The following is a 17286-nucleotide window of genomic DNA, read 5'->3' as shown; positions in this document are numbered from 1 at the left end:
GGTAAGGATGCGCATGAAGGCAATTGTCTGCCTCCTCCTGCCCGCCGTGTCAACTGCAATGGCAGCCATGCCGCCACCTCTCAAGATTGTCCCGTGTATCTGAGCAGGCTGTCAAAGAGATCTGGGTAAAGGAAAAAGTGTGTTACCCAGTCGCTTGCTAGTTACTGGCGTGTTGCAAACCCTGCATTCTCCCGTCTGGTGCCTATAGATCTGTTCTTGTTACCCCTCGTTCCATGAAGGACATTGCCACACAATCATGCGATCTCCATTTCAGCTCTGAGGTTGTTGTGAAATCGCCCAGTGCCAAGTTAACATCGCCATCCCCCCATCCGGCTGTGCAACAAGCCATCAAACTCACGCCTCAAGCGGCGAAGCCACCAGCTACACAACTGGTAGGTCGGAAAGGACAGGAGGAGTATTCCCATGAAGGCTTCCTCCATCTCTCCAGGCGAACAACACCTGAGTCTTCCTCTAACCAGAAAGACTCGAAGAAGTCCACCAAAGGCAAATGGTCTTCTCCTTTGCTAACTTGAAGATCCTCTTAGACAGTGTCATCACGTGTTACCTTAGCCCAGCTGGCCTCCGTGTCACCAGTGCACACCACCAACCATTTTTTAGTGTCAGACTCCACAGACTGACAGCACAAGCAAGCTGACGCTTCTGTGGCCCCCATGGAGCAGGATCCTTCTGCTTCTGTGCCCTGTAGTAGTGATTCTTCACTGGCTGCCACTCAGCAGCTGCCAAGGTGACACCCCTACATCTCTTTATCATCATGACTCTACTCCATTGGAACATTCGCAGCCTTCGGTCCCACAAAGATGATTTACAGTGCTTTTAGCATCACAGTGTCCCCTTGTACTCTGCCCTCAGGAAATGAAATTGCGACCTCAAGGCCACTTTGAGCTTTCACATTTCTTACTGATTCGTTTTGCGCTTCCCCCTGAGGTCGGCATTCCATCTCATGGGGGCTTCATGCTGCTCATACAGGATGACATTCATAGTCAACCCATTCTCCCTGACTACCCATCTTCAAGCTGTTGCAGTTCGCCTTTTCCTTCCCCATCTGACTTTTCCCCTCTGTTATCACTTATGCCCTCTGTCATTCGATGTCACCAGGCCAGACTACCTTCAGCTTATTGGGCGTGCTAATGACCGTAGCAGTTTTGCGCCCTAAAAAACCATAACAAAAGCTTATTGGGCAGCTACCTCCCCCATTTTTGCTACTCCATGACTTTAATGTGCATCATCCCCTTTGGGGTTCTCCCAGGACCTGTCAGAGAGGTGCCCTCTTGGCTGACCTTCTTAACCAACTTAACCTCTTTTGCCTTAACACCAGAGCACCCACTTTCCTTTCAGACTCCTCGCATACCTATTCCCATTTGGACCTATCCTTCTGCACTGTCCAGCTTGCCCATCCTCTTGAGTGGTCCGTTCTTTCTGACACCTACTCGAGTGACCATTTACCATGTGCTATCTGTTTGCTGACTCCTACCCCATCCATGTGCATGCCCAAATGGCAACTTACTAAGGTTGACTGGCAGCTTTACTCCCCCCTGGTGACCCTCGAGGAACAAGATTTCCTCAGTTGTGATAACCAGGTGGAATATCTCACAAACGGTATCCTTACTGCTGCAGAACATTCCATTCCTCGCACTTCCTCTTTACCACATCGTGTCCCAGTGCCTTGCTGGACCGAGGCATGCCATGACGCAATTCGTGCACAGAGACGTGCTCACTGTGTTTTTAACTGCCATCCTACGATGGCAAACTACATTCATTATAAACAGATGCATAGACAGTGTCATTGCATTCTTCGGGATATCAACAGAGCTAGCTGGATTTCATTCAATAGTTATTTTAACAGTTCCATCCCTTCCTCTGTTGTATGGGCCAACCTCCAACGGCTCTCGGGGACCAAGATCCACTCCCCAATTTCTGGCCTGACAGTAGCAGATGTTGTCATTGTGTGCCCTATTGCTATCTCCAACACCTTAGGCTGCCATTTTGCGGAAGTTTTGAGCTCTTCCGACTATCACCCTGCGTTCCTCCATCGGAAACGAGCAGAGGCGGCCCAGGAAATACTCTTCTCAAACTGAATCATGAGTGCTACAATGCCGCCTTTACTATGAGGGAGCTAGACTGTGCTCTCAATTCGTCCAGATTCTCTACCCATGGGCCAGAAACCATCCACATTCAGATGTTGCAGCACCTTTCTCTTGCGAGCAAGCACTTTCTGCTTAACACATACAACTGCATCTGGGCAGAGGACACATTTCCTGAATGCTAGCATGAAGCCAGCATCATATCTGTACCTAAGCCCGGTAAGTACAAAAACCTTCCTTCTAGCTACCGCCCCATCTCTCTCACCAGCTGTGTTTGCAAGGTTATGGAACATATGATTGATGCCTGGCTGGTATGGTGGCTCGAGTCTCACAATTTACTGACGAATGCACAGTATGGATTTTGAGTGTGACGTTCTGCAGCTGACCATCTCATTACTTTCTCCACCTATGTGATGAATGGTTTTCTGCGGAAATCCCAGACTGTGGCTGTGTTTCTCAATTTGGAGAAGGCGTACAACACCTGATGGAGAACTGGTATTCTCCGTACTCTTTACACGTGGTGCTTCCGTGGCCGCCTGCCCTGTTTCCTTCAGGCATTTTTAATAGACACAAGTTTTCAAGGTGCATGTGGGTTCTGCCTTGTCGGACACCTTTATCCAGCAAAACGGTGTGCCTCAAGGTTCCATCTTAAGCGTCATCCACTTTGCTATCACCATTAATCCTATAATGTCCTGTCTCCCGCCAGACACCCCCCCCCCCCACCCCCACCCCCCACCCCACACCCCCGCTCCCTTTTGACAATTTTGCCATCTGTTGCAGTTCTCTATGGACCTGTCTCACTGAGCGGAATCTTCATTGATATCTTGATTGTTTTTACTCCTGGAACATCAACAATGCCTTTCGCTTTTCCACTGACAAAACCATCTGTATGAATTTCTGGGGACACAAGTGGTTTCTCCCACAATCTTTACATTTTGGGCCTGTTGGCCTTCCTTTCGTTGAAACTAAGAACTTCCTGGGGCTCATGCTTGATAGCAAACCCTCTTGGTCCTTCCATGTGTCTTACCTGGCAGCCCACTGTGCGCAGTTCCTCAATATCCTGTCCCCTCAATGGTACTTCCTGGGGTGCCGATCGAATCACCCTCCTCCATTTGTACCGGTCCCTTGTCCATTCGAAACTCGACTATGGGTGCTTTGTTTATGCATCTGCATGACCATCCCTCTTACGCCATCTCAACACTATTCACAATCGTGGCTTCTGTTTAGCCACGGGCATCTTTCATGCTAGCCCAGTTGAGAATCTGTATGTTGAAGCTGCTGAACTACCACTATCATACCGCCATGACATTCTCCTCAGCAGATATGCGTGCCGTTTGTCTGCCATGCTTGGCCACCCATCCTATGCCTCCTTCTTTGATGATTTCTTTGATCACCAGTATGGAGCGCAACCCTCTCCTCTGTTAACTCCTGGAGCTTTTGGCACTTGCTACAGCAGCTTAACTTCACACTACCTGCAACTTTCCCACTGGATGGAAGACTTCACCACCTTAGCTCCATGAAGCAGCCCATGTTCACCTTGGCCTTCATTCGCTTTGTAAGGACACTACTCCAGCTTTGGTCTATCACCTTCAGTTTCACGACCTTTGCATGGAAATTTGCAATAGTACCTTTGTATACATTGGTGGCTCTCAGACTGATTGTGGGGTCGGGTGTGCCTCCGTCATTGGCGTCCATGTATTTCAATATCGGCTTGTGGCACACTGCTTAGTATTTACAGCTGAGCTCTTCACCCTTTATCGGGCCATGGAGTACATCCGGCAACACAGCCTTTTCAATTGTGTCATCTGCTCATACTCACTCAGCTCCCTTCAAAGTCTATGTGCACTGTACACTGCCCATCCCTTAGTGCAGCGGGTCCAGGAAAACTGCCACTTGCTCACTCTTGGTGGAGCCAGTGTGATGTTTCTGTGGCTTCCTGGTCATGTCAGTCTGTGAGGAAAAGAGGCTGCTGATGCTGCTGCCAAGGCTGCAATCCTTGTACCTCAGCCCACGAGTTCCTCTATTCCCTCCAATGATCTCTGTGGTGCTGTCTGTCAGAGGGTGATGTCCCTTTTGGCATCGCCAATGGTCCTCCCTTCACAAGAATAAACTCTGGCTTATTAAGCCTCTCCCAGTGGCTTGGATGACCTCCTCTTGGCCCTCCCTCCGGGTAATTTTAACTAGGCTGTGTGTTGAGCTTTGCCTTTTTAGCTATCATCATGTGATAAGTGGCGCTACCCCACCTCTTTGTACACATTGCGCCCAGATTTTAACTGTCTGCCACTTTCTGATGGAATTCCCGTTTTCTTAACCGTTTACATTCCCGCTTTGGTTTGCCGTCTGAGTTATCGGCAATTTTAGCAAATGACGTGCAGGCTGTTGACACAAATTTACCTTTTATCTGCCAAAGCAATATGGTGAAGGCCATTTAATTTTTAGTTTTGGACCTCTGTATCGGTATGATGTCTTTTTTAGCCATTTTCCACGTGCTCATTTAAAGCTGTCTTCTATTATGTCAGTTGGGACTGACTTATAGTCACTTTTAACTCCTCTCTGTCTTCTTGTTCTATAGATTTGACTTGGGTGCATATGACTGCAGCTGTTTTTTTGCACCCTAAAGCAAAACACAGCCAACCAACCAACTAATGCATAATGTGGTGATTCTTATTGGAGCAACAGCCAAACAACCTGAACGGCTTCTTAAATAACCAAAGGTGAAGAACTACCATGTGTGATTGAAAAGTAAAATTCCTGTAACTGAAGTAAAACTGTGGTCTCTTGCCATGTGTACTGACATGAATGAATGGCAGAAGAAATTACCCGATGAAAAAGTAACAGATGTCAAAAACTTCATGAAGCAAGTCAGTAATGGTCTTGAGGACATTGCCACAATTTTGCTGATAAGGGAAGCTTCCTCTGCATGAAAATGCAGTTAACCAATTGTACCAAATCCTCTATGCCATTTCATTGCCAGTAATTTGTTCGCACAAAGGTTGTTTGTAATAAAGAGGCAATGGGTAGCTTATATGACAGGGTAATTTGTGAAGCAATAGTCACATTCCCACTTCTAGAATTGCTCTGCAAATCATACAGCAGAGAGCTGGAAGTGCACATATTTTTGGGGGTCAAGAAAATTAGTCAGTGAGTGGCTTAAATAGTTCTCATCTTCATCTACGTTGATTACTCTGGTATTCACAATAAAGTGCCTGGCAGGGGGTTCAATGAACCACCTTCAAGCTGTCTGTCTACTGTTCCACTTTTGAACAGCGCCTGGGAAAAACGAGCACTTAAATTTTTCTGTGCTAGCCCTTATTTCTCTTATTTTATCATGATGATAATTTCTCTTTATGTGCCAACAGAATGTTTTCGCAATTGTAGGAGAAAACTGGTGATTGAAATTTCGTAAGAAGATCCCGTTGCAATGAAAAATGCCTTTGTTTTAATGACTGCCACTCCAATTCACGTACCATGTCCGTGGCACTTTCGCCCCCATTTTGTGATAATACAAAACGAGCTGCTCTTCTTTATACTTTTTCGATGTCATCTGTCAGTCCCACCTGATGTGCATCGCACACCTCACAGCAATACTCCAGAATAGGGTGGACAAGCATGGTGTAAGGAGCCTCTTTAGTAGACCTGTTACACCTTCTAAGTGTTCTGCCAGTGAATCACAGTCTTTGGTTTGCTCTACCCACAACATTATCTATGTAGGGTACATTCCAATTTAGGTTTTTTGTAACTGTAATCCCTAAGTATGTAGCTGAATTAACAGCCCTCAGATTGTGTGACTTATTGTGTAATAGAAATTCAGCGGATTTCTTTTAGTACTCATGTCAGTAACCTCTCACTTTCTTTATTCTGGGTCAATTGCCTCTTCTTGCATCATGCAGATATCTTATCTAAATCTTTTGCAGTTAGTTTTGGTCATATGATGACTTTACAAGACGATAAATGACAGCGTCATCTGAAAACAATCTAAGATGGCTACTCAGATTGTCTCCCATGTCGATAATATAGATCAGGAACAATAGAGGGCCTATAACACTTCCTTGGGGAATGCTGGATATTACTTCTGTTTGACTTGATGACTTTCCATCTATTACTATGAACTGTGAGCTTTCTGGCAGGAAATCACGAATCCAGTCGCACAACTGAGGCGATATTCCATAGGCACGCAGTTTGGTTAGAAGACGCTTGTGAGGAATGGTGTCAAAAGCCTTCTGGAAATCTAAAAATATGGAATCAATTTGACATCCCCTGTTGATAGCATTCATTACTTCATGAATATAAAGAGCTAGTTGTGTTTCACAAGAACGACATTTTCTGAATCCGTGCTGACTATGAGTCGATAAATCATTTTCTTCAAGGTACTTCACAATGATCTCCTACTGTATATATTCCAAAACCCTAATGTAAATTAGTGATATGGGCCTGTAATTCAGTGGATTACTCCTACTTCCCTTTTTGGGTATTGGTGTGACTTGAGCGGTGAGCCAGTGGATATGTTGCATCAGATAACCTTTGTCATGTTCAAGAGCCAGCATGTGTTGAAAGTGGAGGACGGAGACGGTGTCATGGCAGTCAGGAGAGTTCTGGGTCATGCTGCTGGGTGGCGTTAAATGTCTCGTAGTACAGTGGTGAAGCAATGGTGCAGGTGTAGCTGAGACAGTCAGTGGTGATGTCAATTCTGGTGACGTAATGTATGTCAGTTGTAAATCCCAAGATGAATGACAACCGCTGGGGTCAATGCGAGGAGCACTGGTCAGTGTCTTTTGTAAGGGCAAACGTTACGGGTTTCTGGTCGGTGAAGACCATGAAGTGACAGGCCTCCACCAAGTAGCCTTGTAGATGGCAAGGATCACTATCGTATGCACTCCAGCCCTACTGGGCAGGGGTGGGGGAGAGCTTGCTGGAGGAGAAAGAAAACAATGCCAGGTGTTGTCCACATGCTGCTGCAGGACAGTACTGATTGCCATCTGGATGGCATGAACCATGACAGCAAGTGGGATGATTATGATGATGATGATGATAATGATAATGATGACAATGACAATGATTGGTTTGTGGGGCGCTCAACTGCGCAGTTATCAGCGCCCGTACAAATTCCCAACCTTTGCTCAGCCCGATCTCGCCACTTTTCATGAATGATGCTAAAATGATGATGACAACACAAACACCCAGTCATCTCGAGGCAGGTGAAAATCCCTGACCCTGCCGGGAATCGAACCCCGGACCCCGTGCTCGGGAAGCGAGAACGCGACCACGAGCTGCGGACGACAGCAAGTGGGGAGATGGGGGTGGGTGAGCAGGGTGGCATCTGCTAATTTGCATTTGATGGCCAAGAACCTGTCTTCCATTTGTGGCGTCCATGGTGCCAGCTTGTTCTCCTTTGTTTTGACACCACGGAGGGCGGTGGTGAGTGGCTCCTGCATGGCAGCAGCATTCCTTAGATGGTAGCAGAAAAAGTATAACATACCAAGGAAACGGTGGAAGTCTTTGAATGTCTTTGGGTGTGGGAAATTGAATATAGGCTGTACTGTGTTGGGCAAGGGACATGAGCTGGCAGAGAGATGGCATGGCCCATGAATTCCACCTCGCTGATACTGAGGATGCATTTTGCTGTGTTGATGATGAGGCCAGCATCCTGAAGACGTTCAAAAATACTGTGGAGCTGCTCATGAGACTCCTCTGGTGTTGGTCCAGGTAGACAAAACAATAAGTTAAGCCTCGCAGGATGCTGTCCAAGAATGGCTGCCACGTTTGTTGCAGTATATGGAGGCAAATGGTCATAAAGTCACTCTTGTAGAGTCCAAATGTCGTGATGATGGCTGTCATCTGGATGTCCGCGGATGCAACCGGAATATGAATGAAAACCTTGGAGCAGTTGATCTTCCCGAAGATTGTAGCTCCAGCCAGAGTATTGTTGTAGCTGTGTAGGAATGGCACTGGGTCCCGGTCAGGGATAGTGTGGATGTGTAGCTTCCAGTAGTCCCTGCATGGGCGGCAGGAGCTATCCTTGTTATTGGTGAGGTGAACAGCAGATACCCACAGGCTCTTCAAAGGTTGCTGTGTGCTGGCAGCGAGCAGCCAGTCATCTTGGCCTTGACAATCTTCATGGCCAGCAGAAGACGCATGGTCGGGGAGTGGTATCGATGTAAAGTTGAAAGACGGACCTCCCAAGGGGTGCTGGACAGGTGTGTGAGAGCAGTGAATTCCACCATGAGGTTGACATGTGAGCCAGAATACACCACCTGCTTCACATCAAAGAGAACAGCGAAATGAGTGGTGCACTTTGTTGATCTCCTGGTGTCGCTGTCAATGAGGCGCTAGCAGGCAATCTCGAGGAGCAGTAGGTGAGCCAGCCAGATGCTATAAAGATAACTGTCAGAGACCATGTGCGGCTCCCTTAGACTTTGGAGGTGTCACAGGAATTAAGAGGATTGTCGTTCCCCACACTGCTCAAGGGAAAGGAGGGCCTGGAAGTGCTGCACATTGAAAGAGGTGAGTTGCGTCACAAGGCAGCAGCACACTGTCTTGTAGCAGGCGGGGGCGATGAGATGGTGTCGCAGACTTCCATTGTGTATGTAGGCTTGAACAGGCTGGTCACCATGGTCAACTTAGTGGCATCCTGGGTGTTGACACAGCCGTCGGAGATAGTGTCAGACAAAGAAAACCATAGGCACCTGTCCCGGAGGGTTGAAGGGTGGCAGATGAGCTGTGGCATGACCAGATGGAGTGGTGGATCAGATGGAATGCTTCAAGGCTGGGAGGAGTGGCCCTGGAGACTGGGGCCAGAGTCTGACATCGGGGGGCTGGAACACTGGTGCTCGCGTTGCTGCAAGTTGCACGCACAGGTCGACATTGCAGCATTCCAGTTCTGCGAGGCATGTGGTCAGCTTGATGATAATGTTGTGCAGTGCTGGCACGGCAGCTGCATTTCATGGGGAGTTGTTGGGCCAGTGGCAGTAGCCAATGGTCGTAGATTGCACAAGAGGCTATGAAACATGCATAAAGGAATGAGTTCATGGTGTGAAGCACATTAGCATCCATAGCATGAAAACAGAAGGTGCTGGGTGCACACATGCGGGAGTCGGAGCATGTGCCTAACGGGTCGAGGCAGCTAGTAACGTGCCGAAATAGAATATAAAATTGACTGAGTTCATCATAGGGTCACCAGTGTGTAAAAAGTTTTTATTTTATTGAACTAAGTAACAAGCAAAGTTGCAAATGCACTAGCCGGGTGTGGCATGATGGAAACAGCAGAGTCAGAGAAATTGTTGCCTCGTGCATTGTTCATCGCATGATATCTGCACTTAAGATTCCTATGCTAAGACATGCAGAGCAAAATTTATTCTCTACACAGGAGCGTGACACGAAAACACAATATTCTAAGCAACTGCATGCCAGGCATAACGATGGAATGGCATGGTAGTCTTGCAGCATAGCAAAAGCACCAGCATCAGGTGTCACGTGGTCAGTTCCTCACAGTGAAGGGCGCAGAGCAGCAACCAAAACGTACGCTATGAGGAACAGACAAAGACTGCTGAAACTTGGTCGGCAGAAGCCCCGCTATTGTTTTACACTGGTAGTCAGCAACCATAGCAGTTCAGTGCCCCGTCACACAGCGAGATCGAAGCCGTGAACAGAAGTACAGCGTGAGGGGTGAAACTCACTGTATTAGAAGACAGCTGTAGTGAGTTGTGAGCATACAGAACTGCTAGCATACAGTCTTCCCAAACACTGTCTGGAATGACACTCTTTATCTTTTGCTCCTCTTAGCCTGGAGACTTAAAACACCACATTTACCAAGTGGGAATTCGCCTTGCCACACTGCCTGAGACTGCAGTCGTGTGTGTGCGAGTTGTGTTTGCATGAGTGTGTATGTGTGTGTTCATTGTCTAATTTTGACAAAGGCCTCACTGGCTGAAAGCTTTATTTGTGAGTTTCTTTTTGTTGTGCCTATCTACAACTCAGCATCTCCTCTATATGGTGAGTAGCAACTTTCCTTTTCACAATATTGTTACATTCCATCCTGGATTTTCCATTGTTTTATTTTGTATTTAAGAACTTCACAATTTCCAAGGCCTTTCATTGGATTATTTGCTGAGATATAGGTATCTCATCTTTTCTTTTATTTTGTACAACAGAAAGAACCATAGCTTTAAGTTCAGGATATTTCTCAGCTTTGGTCCCTCTGTAGCATTTGCTTGCTGAAATGGCAATTTGCAGCTTATTCTCCAATGTAATCCAATGCCTCATGTTAGATCTGCCAAACCAGACTTTTTACCAGATTCTCTAGTAGATGTACTCTTTGCATAATGAATAACTGAGTTTGAAGTGAACCTAATAACTGACTTAAGTCCGAAATTTTGTTCACATTTTCGTTTTTACACTGTTGGTCATTGGTGAAGGTTACATTTTACTCTATAGTTATAGAAAAACTGTATGTGTCCTGTTGGGTAAAATAATGGAACTGTGAGCTTGATACCAGTCACTACCTAAGTGAAACATCAGCAGTTGAAGATGGTTACATTGTTACCTCATATACCATGATTAATTTCAAAACCATAGCCATGTTGTTGCTCCATTTTTGAATTAAGGAACAAGTAATATAGTTGAAGTTTCTATGATGCAAAAATATACCGCTATTTGTAGGGTTGCATGGATAAGCTGCGCAATAATTTTTTGTGACCAAACTTTGGGGGGAAGGTGTTGGATATATTTGGGCCGCTACAGTATGTACAAGTAGGTAGCTATCTTGTACCTCTATATATAATTTTCATTTTGCACAAACGGCATAATTAATTGTTTTTATTTTATTTTATTTTTATCTTTCAGGTGACCTTAGAGAACTTTCAGGAAGATTCATATAGTGCAATTGATTCTGATATTTGCAGTAATGAACATTTTTAGCTGAAGACTGAAAGTGTAGTGGAACTCCTAGCTATGATGGACTGTTAAATGTTTAGAGCATTTTCTGACATTTGTGATAGTATTTTTGCAATTTTATTTGAAAATTAAAAGTGTAAACAATCTAATTGTGATATGATATATACAAATTGATTTCTTCGAAGACAAGGAAGTTTTCTGTTTCAAGTGATATACAAAAATACATCTATTCTATTCTTAACCTTTTGAAACAGGCTATGATATTTTTCTGCTATTAAGGGAATCAATATAATGTCTCTTCTAATACAATCAACTGAAAGCATTGGGAAATAATAACTAATAATTCTTCCGGGTTATATGGCTGTGGTCCATGGAATACTTCTATTCCTAACGTTTCATCCAATACTACATTGGACATCCTCAGAGGTATGGCTGGTCCTGTTGAGTCCTGCCGACTGACGAGTCGTGCGTCAGAGAGCGGCCTAAATACCGAGGAAAGTGGGCGTGGTCTAGCTTGCACATAGTAGCAGAGAGAAAAATAGTCAAAGATTAAATGTAACTATCGATAATAGTCCGTCATAGATAAAAATCACTTATCGATTCTGTAACGCCACTGTCCATATCTCACTTAATTTCAAGGCCTCTTCTTTTCTATTAAAATTATCTTCATGTTTATAAATTTCAATAGCCTCCCTATACAGTCGTGGATAATAATTCGTGGTAGCACTTAAAACTGTAGTTTCAGAAAACTTAACTACATGGTCACCGGACTGAAGTGCATGTTCCGCAACAGCTGATTTATCTATTTTACCCAGTCGGCAAAGACTTTTATGCTCCTTTATCGTCGTCTTCACACTTCTTTTCATAGTACCAATATAGACCTTGCCACAGGTACATGGAATTTTATACACACCACTAGATGATAATGGTGGCCTTCTATCTTTAACAGAACGAAGTACTTGTCCTATTTTTCTGGTAGGTTTGAATACCGGTTTCACTTTATGTTTCAGCAAAATTTTGCCGATTTGATCTGTAACCTTACTAATGAAAGGTAAAGACACTGTGTTCTTCCATTGTTGTGTACCATCCTTGTCCTTTGGCCTGCTGTAATTAGCTCTTAAAACTCTATTAATTTCTTTCTTTGAGTACTCATTCTTTTCGAAGGCCTGTTTCAGATGATTCAGTTCCGTATCCAGATGTTCTGGCATACAAATCCATTTTGCCCTGTCCACTAAACTTTTGATTACACCTCTTTTTTGTTGTGGGTGATGATTGGAGTTCTTATGTAAGTATCTATCAGTATGTGTGCTCTTCTGAAGCACTTTATGTTTTAGACTGCCATTGGTCTGTCTCATGACTAACATATCAAGAAACGAAGTAGCCTGGTCTTTTTCCAGTTCAATGGTAAACTGAATTTTAGGGTTTATGCTATTAAGATAATAAAAAAATTCGTCTAAGGCTTTTTTACTGTGTGTCCAAACCACAGAAGTGAGATTTTGGATCTATTAGTGACAGGACATTACAATAAACTTAGAAGACATCCGACGGCTGTTATTTGGAGGAAAACTAATACGTTGATAAAGTCTTCTACTTCCATTCCACAGAAGGATAAAAAAGTTTTGCTATGGAGTGAAGCTAAGTGTCCCAGACTTCATGGTTTACCTAAAGTTCACAAAATAAATCTCCCTCTGAGACCCACTGTTAGTGCGATTGATTCCCCTACTTATCAAATATCTAGGTATCTAGCTACTCTTCTACAACCATACATTGGTAAGACTGATTCTTATGTGAGGGATTCACGTCATTTTATTGAGAATATTGAAGGTCTAACCTTGGCTCCTGAAGACATTTTGGTCAGTTTTGATATTGTATCTCTGTTTACTATGATTCCGGTCAATGAAGTTATGGTTTACATAACGGAAGTTTTCCCTGAAGATTTGACCACTCTGTTTAGACACTCTCACACATCTATTCAGTTTCAGTGGGATGAGGAGTTTTATGAGCAAGTGGATGGTGTTGCCATGGGTAACCTGTTGAGCCCTGTGACTGCCAATTTTTACATAGAAAAATTTGAACAATTAGCGTTGAATAAAGCAAATAAGAAACCATGTTGTTGATATCGTTATGTGGACGACACATTCGTGGTTTGTACACACGGTAAAAAAGCCTTAGACGAATTTTTTTATTATCTTAATAGCATAAACCCTAAAATTCAGTTTACCATTGAACTGGAAAAAGACCAGGCTATTTCGTTTCTCGATGTGTTAGTCATGAGACAGACCGATGGCAGTCTAAAACATAAAGTGTTTCGGAAGAGCACACATACTGATAGGTACTTACATAAGAACTCCAATCATCACCCACAACAAAAAAGAGGTGTAATCAAAAGTTTAGTGGACAGGGCAAAACGGATTTGTATGCCAGAACATCTGGATACGGAACTGAATCATCTGAAACAGGCCTTCGAAAAGAATAGGTACTCAAAGAAAGAAATTAATGGAGTTTTAAGAGCTAATTACAGCAGGCCAAAGGACAAGGATGGTACACAACAATGGAAGAACACAGTGTCTTTACCTTTCATTAGTAAGCTTACAGATCGAATCGGCAAAATTTTGCTGAAACATAAAGTGAAACCGATATTCAAACCTACCAGAAAAATAGGACAAGTACTTCGTTCTGTTAAAGATAGAAGGCCACCATTATCATCTAGTGGTGTGTATAAAATTCCATGTACCTATGGCAAGGTCTATATTGGTACTATGAAAAGAAGTGTGAAGACGACGATAAAGGAGCATAAAAGTCTTTGCCGACTGGGTAAAATAGATAAATCAGCTGTTGCGGAACATGCACTTCAGTCCGGTGACCATGTAGTTAAGTTTTCTGAAACTACAGTTTTAAGTGCTACCACGAATTATTATCCACGACTGTATAAGGAGGCTATTGAAATTTATAGACATGAAGATAATTTTAATAGAAAAGAAGAGGCCTTGAAATTAAGTGAGATATGGACAGTGGTGTTACAGAATCGATAAGTGATTTTTATCTATGACGGACTATCATCGATAGTTACATTTAATCTTTGACTATTTTTCTCTCTGCTACTATGTGCAAGCTAGACCACGCCCACTTTCCTCGGTATTTAGGCCGCTCTCCGATGCCCGACTCGTCAGTCGGCAGGACTCAACAGGACCAGCCATACCTCTGAGGATGTCCAACATAGTATTGGATGAAACATTAGGAATAGAAGTATTCCATGGACCACGGACATATAACCCGGAAGAATTATTAACAACAGTACCATCCAGTCGTGAAAGCCATCATTGTATGATTAAAATACTAATTATACATTTTAAACAAAGACTGGATGTTAGCACTGCCTGTTTTGCCACTGATTTTTGTAAAACTGAGCCGCAGTTTCAGTAAAAGTTGTGAAAAGAATATTACTCGTATAGTTCTTTTACCAGTGACACAGGCCTTTTGTTACTATTAAAGGACAATGCGAATGCGATGAAAAAGTGCAATTAAACTTAAATGTATGTATCAGAAGTCACGTTCATTTGGGAGATAATTACTCAAAATAATACATTACATTATCTTTGAACCTAATACACCTGTCATTTCCAAAACAAATTCATTAGTATTTTAAGGAAAATAAATTTCGGTATGACAAATATGTACAGCTGAGGGAAATAATTTGTGAATGTGGCACTAGACTTTCTAGGAGTTTTTGTTGTTTTTAATGCTTCAATTGCAAACATAAACTACTTCTGTGTATGTGCGTGTGCGCACATACACACACACACACACACACACACACACACACACACACACACACACACACACACACACACATTTTTTATGTTTAAAACTTAGTTCAATGAACCTGAGTTACAGAAGGAGCATCTTGGGTAGTGCTACTAACCTGCTTTGAATCAACATGCTGCTTTGTCAAGCTTCAAATGAATAGTGTTAATCTGTGTGATAGACAGTTAAAATATCATCCATATTTTGTCAGCTTTGGCACTTTTATGAAATGAAGCACCAAGTACTCTCCAAAATAATTCTCACTTCCTCAGTATATGCACAATCAGGGGAGAACAGTATAACTCAGAACTGATACATGACGCTAAATGACATAATTGACAAACACACATTCTTATGGCACATTATTTTACAATAATTTACTGTTTAAATGGTTGTCCCTATCTTTTATCAGTGTCATATAGATTGTGGAAATTCTGAACTACAACAACAATCTGACTTAAGACATTCTGAAACAATGGAAAGAGTAAATTGTTTGTTATATGTATGCTAATTGTATCCCTAGCAAATGAATAACAAACTTTATCATCTGGAGAAAATTGTTTTTTATATATATCATTACTGTAGTTTTTTCACTAATAAAATATATTTATGATACATGCAGTCCTTGTAATGATGTTACGTGGAGCAGTTGATAGTATTAATTGTTGCTGTACATGGTAGCTCTATTTGTCTACTGTCTCTCTCATATTTATGGTGTAATTTTCTTTCCTGCATAATGAATTATGAAGCCGACTGAAATTTGTAATTTAGGTCTTGTGAAATGTGAAATTTATAATGCAGATGTAATTTTGAGTGCAAACAAACTACCACTTTCTATGCAGACTCCTTAATTCATGATGAAGCAGCGTAGCTGGCACCAGAAAGGGCAGTACAGACTAAAGCATTGGCACATTTGGATCTGATGTTAGACAAGATAGCACAAATTCCAGAATTTGAGGAGTTGACTGTTGGAGTGCAAAATGTGTTTTCAGAAGATTGGCAAGTGGTGAAACTTGATGAGTGACACCAGTTGGACAGGTCCTCGTCAGTGGCTGTTCAGGCTTTATCGAACATGTCATTGAGGTGAATTGTTGAGTGTAGTAGCAGAGTGAGTTCTCTGGCGTCCTGGTGCAGGTTTTCTACAGACTCTCTTGGCAGTGCCATGGGACAACATTTCCATGATCACAGTTGGACCCAGAACAACACCACCAGTCAAAAGTTTTGAATCACCCATGATAAAATCTGCATACATTACTTCAATGTGCAAACACATTGTACAAACTAAACAGACCAAAAAATATGCATTTTCTCTGTCTATAATTTTGTTCAATACAATATGAATAACAATTTAGTCCCTTTGAAGTATCCTCCCATTGCGCTTAGAACAGCTGCACAAACTCTTGGTGTTCTGGAGATAAGATTTTGTAGTGTTTTTGCAGCTATTACAGTCCAGCACATCTGAAAATTATTTTATGTATCTTTACCATCAGGTGCTTCAGTTTTCTGACCTCTTTGTCAAATTCATCCCATTAGTGTTCAGTGGGATTTAAGTCAGGTGACTGACTTGACCTAATCATGTTCTTCAATTCTGCACAATTCTCTTATTCTATTGACGTATCCTCTGCACAGTTTCGAAGCATGTTTGGGATCTTTGTTCTGCTGTAGAATGAACCCGTGACCAATAAGCCGTTTGTCAGATGGAACTGCATTGTTAATCAATATCCTGTGATATCCTTCCTTGTTTAATGTTCCATTAATTATCACTAGATCGCCAACTTTATCTCACACGAAACACCTCCAAATCATGACTGACCCTCCACTATGCTTCACCATTGGTGTTATACACTGACACTTCATATGTTCTTTGCAAATCCTGGACCGTTGTTGCACCCTACAATTTTTATGTGCTGCACCCATTACAGTCTTTTCACCTCATTTTGTTTACATAATAAAGGTTTTTTGGCCACTATATAGCCCTTTAAACCGTGTTCACAAAGACAGAGCTCCACTGTCGAGACAGATTGGATCTGCTTGCATACTATTTATTTTCTCATAAATTTCTGAGTCATCCGATGTTTATTCTGTACACATATGAACTGATCTTCCCTGTATGATGATACTGGGTGCCTTCCAGGCCACAAACACTTGCTTTGGCAGCAGTCTGCTCAAACCACTGTAATGTATAAATCACTGTAGACTGGGCTACACCTACTTTTGTTGCTATTGTCCCTCTGGAATTGCCTTCCTGAAGCAGAGCTACAATTACAGCACATGTTTCAATTCCAACCCCATGCTTCCATCCCATTAGGAGGCAATATGGTATGAACCTGATCAGGCATACAAAAACATTGTTAGATGTTTGCAGTAAACTGTACAGTAATGTGAACTGATTGCTACACAGACAGCTGAAGGAATGAGGCCTATTTGAATGGAACCAGCTTGGGTAAAGGCACATCAGTGTTGTTGTGGACACTGATTAATGCCCGTCTAT

General features: G+C 42.9%; 1 protein-coding gene across 2 annotated transcripts in view; it reads left to right on the top strand.

Moving 5' to 3' along the window:
• The window catches only part of LOC124721784 (protein artemis-like), a 188763-nt gene extending 177623 nt beyond the window's left edge, over positions 1 to 11140 (top strand). For both annotated transcript variants that reach the window (XM_047246901.1, XM_047246899.1), the window contains exon 8: positions 10941 to 11140. In XM_047246901.1, coding sequence (XP_047102857.1) covers positions 10941 to 11015 — 75 coding nt within the window. In that variant the 3' untranslated portion in view covers positions 11016 to 11140. The remainder of the gene's footprint in view (positions 1 to 10940) is intronic.
• Positions 11141 to 17286: the final 6146 nt, after the last annotated feature.

Source organism: Schistocerca piceifrons, chromosome X (assembly GCF_021461385.2).
Source record: "Schistocerca piceifrons isolate TAMUIC-IGC-003096 chromosome X, iqSchPice1.1, whole genome shotgun sequence".
NCBI classification, from domain to species: Eukaryota; Metazoa; Arthropoda; class Insecta; order Orthoptera; family Acrididae; genus Schistocerca; species Schistocerca piceifrons.
This window is presented reverse-complemented; position numbering and strand designations above follow the sequence as displayed.